This window comes from Tamandua tetradactyla, chromosome 23 (assembly GCF_023851605.1).
Source record: "Tamandua tetradactyla isolate mTamTet1 chromosome 23, mTamTet1.pri, whole genome shotgun sequence".
Classification (NCBI taxonomy): domain Eukaryota; kingdom Metazoa; phylum Chordata; class Mammalia; order Pilosa; family Myrmecophagidae; genus Tamandua; species Tamandua tetradactyla.
The window spans coordinates 6,379,787-6,389,267 of record NC_135349.1 but is presented as its reverse complement, the minus strand read 5'-3'; the positions used below and the strand labels follow the sequence as shown (position 1 = coordinate 6,389,267).

Genomic DNA, 9,481 nt, shown 5'->3' with positions numbered 1-9,481 from the left:
CTTGTGCTTCTGGTGGGCTCTATGGACATCTCCAGGCCAAGTCAGTTCCTACAGCCGTTCACTAAGCAGGGGTCAAGGTTAGACGCAGGACCTGACAAGCCCTAACTCTGAGCTTTTGCTTTTTCTCCTACTGGAGTTGGCTGTCTGGGGCTCCCCTTGCCATGATGATCAGGAAAAGCCTGTACAGAAAAGAAGAACTGAAAGGGGGAGAGGAGGGAACACGAGGTCTAGGTGACATCATTTAAGCCCGTGCCCAGTTGGGTCTGGCCTCTCATTAATCTTGCCTCCTCTTTTTTTTTTTCCTTTTTCAATTTCATTCAGGTAAAGTATAAATAACATAGCATTTCCTATTTTTGCCATTTTCAACTGTACTGTTCAGCGGCATTAATTAACTCAGTGGCTACCAACACCACCACCCATTTCCAAAACTTTTTCAGCCCCCCAAAATGGAACTCTCTACCCATTACACAATCACTCCCTATTCCCCTGGTAACTGCTGATCTACTTGGATTCTCCGAATTTGCTTATTCTAGACATTTCAAGTAAGTGGAACCATACCATCCCTGCCCTTTTTTTTTTTTTAAATTTTTTACATGGGCAGACACCGGAAATCGAACTCGGGTCCTCTAGACATGGCAGGCAAGCATTCTTGCCTGCTGAGCCACCGTGGCCCTCCCCATCCTTGCCCTTTGGAGTTCAGCAAGGTGTTATCAACAATCTCCCACGTGGCAGCGTGGCTGGGAACGTCATTTCTTTTTTACGGCCCAGTAACATTGCACCTACGGACAGACCACGTTTCGTCTGTCCACTCATCGGTGCACAGACACCTGGGCAGTCCCCACCTTTGGCTCCTGTGAACGACTGGAATGGCCGGGTCATACGGTAATTCTAGGCATAACTTCTCGAGGCACCGCTAAACTTCCCATTCTTTTTTTTTTTCCCCTGAGCCTGCCCGAGTTAGGCTTTCTGTCGCCCGCAACCCCAAGAGACCACCCAGCTGAGCTGCCGCACCCCGGTAGCTTCGCAAAGGGCTGACACAGGTTTAGGGGTTTTCCTCCCTCAGCCTAGCCCCTCGCGGCCGCGCGCTCTAGGGCTTCCCCGCAGTGAGGGGAACCCTCAGCAGCACCGGGTCCGTGCTCCCCACCCCGGCCCGGGGTACCCCAGTCTCCGCTCACCCGACCCCGCGCGACGCGACCCCACAGCTCCGACATCGGCGCGACCCCGGCCCACGAGCCGGAAGTGGGTGGGCGCGCGACCCCGAAGCCGGCCCGTGACGCGAGGCGCCGCGGCCAATCGCGTGACCCCGGCCGTCTACGTCACGGCGAGGCCAGCCAATGGGCGCAGGCCCGGCCGCCGCTTCCCAGAGGGCCCGCCGGCGCCGCTGCCTGGGAGCCGGCTGTGCGACCGCGCGCGGGTCCGCGGGCCCAGGTGAGCGCGGGCGCGGCCCCTCGGGGGGTGGGGCGCCGGGTCCCGCACCTGCGCGATGGCGCTGTTAGGGGGGCGGCGGCCGCCGGGCCCCGCGGGGGCTGAGGGTCGAGGCTCGAGGAGCCCGGCCCGGCCCCCTCCGTGGGCAGCCGGGACCGCGCGTCTGCCTGTCGCTGGGGTCGGCGTGGGCAGGTGATCGGGCCACGCACACTGCTGGTGGCCGCGCGGGGACGGCTCCGGGCGCCCAGGTGCGCGGGGGTGGGAGGCTGGGGGCCGGGGTTTCGGCCGGGCACCTGCCGCCTCTAGGAAGGACGCGGCTGCTAGGGAAGTCCCGTTGCTGGCCCAGCCGCTTGGGACCCCGATGTCCCGTTTGAAGCGCCCAGACAGTTGACAGCCACGAGGAGACCTTAGTACCCAGTTCTCTCTCTCTGCTGGCCCCGGGACCCGACAGCTGGGGCGGCAGTGACAGTGCAGTAGAAAAACAAACTGGGAAATTGCAGGAAAGCGTTGTAAGGCCCACCCAGAGGAAGGTACTGCCAGGGAGCCTCCTCGGTTTGTGTCACCCCCATCCCCCCCACCCCCAGCTTCCCTTGGGCACTTCTTGGTCTTGGAAGGCATCTGTGGACAGCGGGCATGTGGTTAAAACCGCGCTGCCAGGCAGATGGCTCTGAAGATGGTAAGCAAGCCTTCTTGGTGGAATGACAAAGTCCGAACAGAAGTTCATTTTAGCAAATTCTTGAGCCTGAGGTTGCTTGCTTGGAGGATGTTCCTTCCATGCCTTCACCTCCACAAAGCATCCAGATCCTAGGATGGCAGAATTTGCCGGACTTAGTGCTTCAACTCCCTCTTCAACCCAGTGTCCCTGGACAGGTTGCCTGGTCAGCTCACAGAGGGGAAGTGGCACAGAGGAACCTAGGGACAGTGTCCTGCCAGAGGATGTTTACTCCTTGTCATTTTTAGCTGGCTAGTGGCTGGTGCCTGAGTTCCTGCCTTGAAGGGAGTTTGCAAATGCTGCCTCCATGCCATCCCTGCTCAGCTGCAGAGTCTTTTTCCCTTAGCTGCCTGGAAGTTTCTGTTCTGTCTCCATGGAAATAGCTGCTTAGTCACATCTCTGAAGAAATGTTTACCAAACTCGAGCCAAAATCTCCCTTCATCAAGCTCATCCTTCAGACTGAGCCTGATTTGAACTGGGAGGTTATCTTCAAAGACTGATTTATATTAAAATGCCATCAGAGAAATTGACTGAAAAAAACAAAAGCCTTACTTTTCCCCCCCCCAACATTTTATGATTTTCAAACCTTTAAAAATGTTCAAGTTGAAAGAATTTTCCAGCAAACACCCACCTCCTAGTCTTTTCACATTTTACTGTACTTTCTGGGTCACAGGTCCATGCACCAATGTGAGCTTACTTTAAATGTTAAGTCACATAGGATATTTGGCTTCCCCAGGGCACTGTTTCTGTGTTAGCTCAGGACATGGGTATTTTTTGGTGATTTTCTGGGAACTTTGATTGGATGCCCAAAGTCTCCAGAGCCCTGTGAGTTGGTGAGCCTACCAGAAAGGGCCTATGATTATTATTATTATTATTATTTAGAGAGAAAGAATAAAAATGGTTTGTGATAGCAAATGCTCAGTAATAAAATGACATGAACACCATTCAATTGAGTCCTCACTGCATTATGAGCTCCTCTGTTATCTCATGTAAATCTCACAGCTTCATAACTAGACAACTCTTCCTTTCCGCCTTAGGACAGTGAGGCACAGAGAAGTTAGTTAACTTTTGGTGGTGCTAGAAAGTGGTGGAGCTGGGATCTGAATTCTGGGAATCTGGGCTCTGAGCTCTCTTAGTCATTGTATAAATGCCAGAGGAGAGAGGGGGGCCTCAGGCTTGATCAGGTCTATGAGCAGCTGGGGTCCCCACAGCCTCTCCAGGGACCCCAACTCGGGCTCCTGGACGCAGGTGCCACGTTTTTGTGTTTGTTTTCAATCATAAGTTCTTTTTATTTTACATTTTATTGTGGTAAAATATATACATATGTATAACAAAGTTTATTATCTTAATCAATTTTAGCTGTACAGTTCAGTATCATTAATTACATTCAGTTCTGGGAAACCATCACCCCTATCCATTATCAAAACCTTCTCATCCCCCACCCCAAACAGAAACTCTGTCCCCATTCAGTGATAACTCCCCATCCCAGAAGCTGATCTGCTTCCCATCTCTATAATTTGCCTTGTATCTCATATAAGTAGAGTCATACAATATTTGTCCTTTTGGGTCTGGCCTCTTTCATTTAGCGTAATGTTGCCAAGGCTTAGCCAGGTGGTCGCATGTATCAGAACATCATTCCTTTTCAGGGCTGGATAATATTCCAGGGTGGGTAAATTTATTTTACCCCTTTATTGACCCCTTCATCTGCTGATGGACAGTGGGGTTGCTTCTGCCTTCCCACACTCGTGGCTGCAGCTGCTCATGTACAACAATCTGAGCAGACGCCCGCTTTTAAATGCTCCAGAAGGCCACGTGTGCTGCCGGGGCCTGGGAACCCTGGGTCGAGGAAGTCAGCCCCTCTGAGCGGGGCCTTTTCTCCCCAGGCTCGCTCCATTCAGCGGATGACCATTCCTGCTGCCATCTCTCTGCACTTCCTATCACAGGGGTGTCCCAAAGCCTGTCCTGATCCAGTCCCATCCTCCTGCCACTCCCTCCTTCAGTCGCTTCCTTCTCAGTGTGTATCACACACACTTTGTTCCAAAGAGCCCGTATGCCGGTGGCAGATGCTCTGGGTTCAGACGCGCCTCTGCTGGCGCTGTCACCGCACCCGCCGCGCCTCCGGAAGCGCCCACGTGTCTCTGGCATGTGGCACAAGTCGCCGCCCTGGCCCAGCTTCGAGGCACCGAAATTCTGCCTGTGCCCTGATGACTCGGGTTTCCCAGGCAGGCTGGCCTCGTTGCTCAGGGAGCATCTGTCCTGGCCCTGGGTCGGTGACACCGTCAGATCTGGGAGCTGTCAGACTCTGTCCGAGTGTGGCCCTGATGTCCTGCAGCAGGAGGCAGGAGGCTCTTCCTCACCAGCACCCGGGGCTCCCGGAATGTGGCCCTGGAGCAGCAGCCCCTGGCTGGGACGGGTCCCCCAGCAGCAGAGCCCATCCCTACAAAACACAGAGAGAGAGGAGAGTGAAGGGGAGGGGAGTGGAGACCGGCAGGGGAGGCGGGGTGGCCCCTCGTGGGTGTCCCCACCAGACCCAGGCAGGAGCATCACACAGGACGAGCGTGGGAAGGGAGGCCCCGGGAAGGGGGGAGAAGGACGGTGGGAGGTGGGTTCACCTCAACCTGCAACCTTCCATTTATTCTTTTTAAAAGAAAAATAGGAAGTGCTGATACAGGACAGGCTATGGCGTGGCTGACCCTCTAGCACACCCTGCCGGGTGAAAGAGGCCGGATGCAAAAGGACAGATACCCCATGATTCCACTTACACGAAACATCTAGAATTAGCAAATTCACAGAGATGGAAAGTAGATCAGAGGTTCCAGGGGAACCTTCCCACGGGAAGAGGGAGCAGGGAGGTCTTCCTTGATGGGTGTCCAGTTTCTGGTTTTTTGTTTTTTTTTGGGGGGGGAGGGGGTATGGAAGAGTTGTGGAAATAGCGTGATGGTTGCACAACAGTGTAAATGCCATCGATGCAACCAACTGTACACTTAAAAATGGTTAAATTGCAAGTTGCACGTTATATATATGCTACCACAATAAAAAAAGAGAAAAAAAGAGAGCAGAACAATACAAGGTTCCCTCTGCAGGGGACCTGGGCCTGCCTTGAATCCGCCCCGTGTCCACCCAACCCCCTCCCTGGCCCTCGGCCTTGCAGTCTGTGGGGGGCTTGGCCACGGGGCTGGCGATTCAGCTGGGAGCTGGCACGAGATGCTGGCCTCTGCCCCCCAGCTCCCGCCATGCCCGCCTCGGCGCTGTGGGCCGTGGACCTCCTGGGCCGAGTGCACACGCTGGCGGCTGCCGGGCGCTGCTGGGAGCTGTGCAGGGACGCACCCCTCGACTTCAAGCGGGTCAGCGCCGCGGGGCAGTGCTGCTGGGCCATAGCCTGCGACAACCAGGTGTACCTGCGCGTGGCAGCCGGCGACGTCCCCATCCGGCTGCGGGAGGAGGCCTACGAGAACCAGGTAGGCCTGGGGGGCGCCCCGAGGGTCGCTGGCCGGAGCAGGCAGAGACACCACGCGGCCCCGCCCGCCTTCCCGCACTCGCTTCCCACAGCAGACCCGGGATCGCAGGGGCGATGCGTCCCGGGTCTTTGGGCCCCAGCCCCGCGGTGGGTCCTTTCCGGAGCAGGCAGGTCCCAGGTGCACATGGGGACCGGCTCTGGGGGACTTCCAGTAGAGCAGGGCAGGGCCATGTCCCCGCACAGCCTCCCTGCGTGCCCCCACCCCAGGGCACTGTGCAGGGCTCTCAGCCCTGACCCTGGGGTCCCTGCAGCTGTGCGGGGGTTGGGGGGGAGCTGCCAGGCAGGGCGCTGGCCCAGAAGGGGCCCCGTCCCTTGTCCATCTGCTTGTCTGCTCAGCGGACCCCTCTGGGTGGTGGCCGCCTCGGGACCCGCCGCAGGCCTAAGCCCCCGCACCCCGCACCCCGCCCCCCCAGCGCTGGAACCCTGTGGGCGGCTTCTGTGAGAAGCTGCTGCCCAGTGACCGCTGGCCGTGGAGCGACGTGAGTGGGCTCCAGCCCCGGCCGCTGGACGGCGTGGCGCTGCCCTCGCCATACTGGGAGTGGGAGTCCGATTGGTATGTGGATGAGAATTTCGGAGGGGAACCCACCGAGAAAGGGGTAGGTAAACTCGACACCAACCGTGGCTCCCCCATGGGGTGGGGGTGGGGGGCTGCAGCTCAGGCCCAACCCACCCCGTTCCTGCTCCCCTAATCCTGCCCACCCCACTCCACCCCCGCTCACTGCATGCTGTAGCCCAGCCAGGTGCCCCCTCCTTCCTTCCTTCCTTCCTCCCTCCCTCTCTCCATGCCCACCCCAACCCTGCCCCGGCTCCTCAAATTCCTGCCCCAGAGCCTGACCGAGCCCCCCTTGGCACCCAGGGGTGGACCTATGCCATCGACTTCCCTGCCACGTACACCAGAGACAAGAGGTGGAATTCCTGCGTGCGGCGGCGCAAGTGGGTCCGGTACCGGAGATACAAGGCCCGGGACGCTTGGGCCAAGGTGTCTGAGCCCTGGGCAGGGGACAGGGGATTTGCCCTCCTGGGTGGGACTCGCAGCCCCTTCCCACCTGTGCACAAGAGTGCTGCTGGGACACCAGGCGCCCCAGGGAGGACCACCCGGGAGCCGGCCAGCCTGCAGCCCTGGAACAGTCCAGAACGTGCCCTGACCTGGGCCTCAGGCCTGCCCCCCACCCTGGAAGCTGCTTCTGTCTGTCCACTTCTTTCCCCGCTCCTCCCTGCAGGGCCACGCCTGGCCTTTGTGTTGTTCCTGCGACCCAGAGAACCCCCCAAACTTAAAGACAGGAGGCCTGGACTCCTGAAGGAGAGGAAGGGCTCAGGGGTCCCCAGGCCTCATCTGCCTCTGGGCCCCGGAGGTGAGGGAACAGTGGGGCTCACCTGCCTGGGGATCCCCCCCCCATACTGACCGTTCCTTACCTCCTCCTTTCAGATCCCTTCTGAGGACCCCCCCACGCAGCCGCCTGACCCCTTCAGCGATCTCTCGGTGGGGGGCTGGGAGGTCACAGACGCGCCTGTGGGCCGGCTCTCGGTGTGGGCTGTGTCCCTGCAGGGAAAGGTGCGGCGGCTGAGCAAGGCTGGGTGGGCCAGCAGCAGCCCCAGGTGTGGTCCTTACTGGGGTGGGGGAGCAGGAGAGCGGCCCCCAGCCCGCCCCCAGCCCTCCCCCTGCCTCCTGCCCTGGTGTTGGGCCTTCCCTGAGCAGGCGGCCCCCCACCCACAGTCCCCATCCTGGGAGGAAGGCAAGCCACGACCCCGAGAATCCTCCTGTCCTGTGGACCCCCAAGAGGCCCCTGATCCCCCACCTCAAGTGGGCCTGGCTCATCCCTCCTCACAGACCCCCCCCCAGCACTGATCTCACCCCCACCTCCACTCCATTGCGCCTCCCCCCAGCAGCCCGCCCCCCACCCCCCTCCCAGAAGCTGTCCTTATTATCTCCTCAATACCTGGTGGGTCCCGCCCAGCCGGTTCCCTGGGAGAAGGGGGAGACAGGTGGGTGTGTGGCTGGGTGGAGGGGTGGCTGGACTGACGCTGAGAAAATAGAGTCTTCTCTCCTCAATTTGTGAACTAAGCAAAGGGTAAAAGCAGCCAGCCCCCCGAAGGCCCGTGTGCCCCCTCCCCATCCCCCTTCCTGGTTATTCTGTAACTTCACCCCAAATTGCCCCCAGCCCGCGGCATGGCTTTGGGGCTGTCACCGCAGGCCCGGCCCAGGGGCACGGTGACCCCCCTGAGCCCTGCTGGGGGTGGGGGTGGGGTCAGCAGAGCCCGCGCCCGCCTGGACGCAGGGACGGAGGGGTTTACCGCCAGCCCGCCCCGGGCCGCTCCGGTGACCCCGAAAGCTGTGGCGGGGGAGGGAGCCTATGCGCCGGGAGGGCCCCCAAACCACCAGGGGGCAGGAGGGAGGCGTCCCGGGCCGGGCCGGCGGGGGGCGTGGCCGCGAAGGGGCGTGCCCAGTCCTGGCCCCGCCCCTCGGTCAAAGGAGCGCGGGGTCCTCCGGCGTCGGTGCCCTGGGGTTGTGCTGGCTCCGCAGCTGAAGGAGAAAAGGGGGCGTTTGCAAACTGGTATGGACAGGGGCCTCCTCCCGGGAGGAGCTTCGCGGGGGGCGCTGGAGTGAGGCTGTCCTCGGGGCCCCAGCACGGCCGGGCCCCAGGGTCACCGAACTCCCGCCACGGTGGTCCCGTCGGCGCTGCGGTCTGGTGAGACCTGGGTGGTGAGGACACGCAGGTCCCGCTGCCCCGAGAAACCCCACGCTTACCCCGGGTGGGCGTGCTGGGGTAAATGCTGTCCCCCACCCCCCAGCACCTCGGCTGTGGCTTTCTCTCCCTTGCAGGTGTGGTACAGAGAGGACGTCAGCCACCCCAACCCCGAGGGCTCGTCGTGGTCCCTGGTGGCCACCCCGGGGGAGGCGGTGCAGATCAGCTGCGGGCCCTGCGATCTCCTGTGGGTCACCCTCTGGGAGGGGCAGGCCCTGGTTCGCGAGGGGATCGACAGGAACAACCCCAAAGGTGGGCAGCTCAGGGGTGGGGTGGGGGGGCGGTGAGGGCCAGGTGTCCACTCATCAGCCCTCTGCACCTTCCCCTGGGCCCGCTAGGAAGTTCCTGGGCCGTGGTGGAGCCTCCCTCACCGGAACTGGCAATCATGCACGTCTCCGTGGGCGTCCACGTGGCCTGGGCAGTCACTAAGGACAGAAAAGTAAGACGGGCCCTCGGGCCGGCTCCGGGAGACCGGGTTCTGGGCTGTTCTTGCACGTGGGGTGTGAACCCTCTAGAGCCCTCCGCAGCCACGCCCCTCCCCATTGTCCCCAAAATGTGATCCCTGTAGGTGCCACCCAGTGGGCCGGAGCACTTCAGCTCCTCGGGAGCCAACTGGCTGGAACCCTCAATGAGCTGTCCCCCCTTGCCCCTGTGCTTGCCGTTTTTATTTTGTCAGAGGCAAGTCACAACAAAGGAGGCTGATTGCAGCGTCCTGCGCGGCTTCTCTCTAACCATGGTCAAGGGTGTTCCTTGGCATCCAGGGGGAGGGGCCCCCCCATGTCCGACTCTGTCTCTGTTGCTGACGGGCCTGGAGACTCAGGCCATCACCGACCTGAGGCAAGGCAGATGGGATTGTCCCCCACCCCCACCCCTACAGAAGTCCCCAGGCACCCCACTTCCCAGGGGCCATGGCCTCCAAGCCCCTCTTAGAGCAGCCTGCTGCCCCCTTTGGATTAAGTGAGCAAAAAATTTGATTGTGGACATTTCAGGCGTTTTTTACAAAAACGGGGTTTGGGCTTCCCCTGCCTTGGCCTCAGGGATTCTGATTAGAACAGGTGAGTTTTAACAGCCTGTGATCCCCAA

The 9,481-nt window shown here is 60.2% G+C and overlaps 1 protein-coding gene across 2 annotated transcripts in view; it reads left to right on the top strand.

Annotated features, from left to right (window-relative positions):
- Positions 1-785: 785 nt before the first annotated feature.
- Positions 786-9,481, top strand: part of TECPR1 (tectonin beta-propeller repeat containing 1) — a 29,719-nt gene continuing 21,023 nt past the window's right edge. The window contains exons 1-7 of one of the 2 annotated variants that reach the window (XM_077140600.1): positions 786-882; positions 5,363-5,595; positions 6,068-6,250; positions 6,511-6,633; positions 7,081-7,206; positions 8,476-8,650; positions 8,737-8,837. In XM_077140600.1, the coding sequence (XP_076996715.1) occupies positions 867-882; positions 5,363-5,595; positions 6,068-6,250; positions 6,511-6,633; positions 7,081-7,206; positions 8,476-8,650; positions 8,737-8,837 (957 nt within the window). In that variant the 5' untranslated portion in view covers positions 786-866. Of the gene's footprint in view, positions 883-1,376; positions 1,429-5,362; positions 5,596-6,067; positions 6,251-6,510; positions 6,634-7,080; positions 7,207-8,475; positions 8,651-8,736; positions 8,838-9,481 lie in introns of those variants that run through there. The other variant, XM_077140601.1, reaches the window with a different exon arrangement.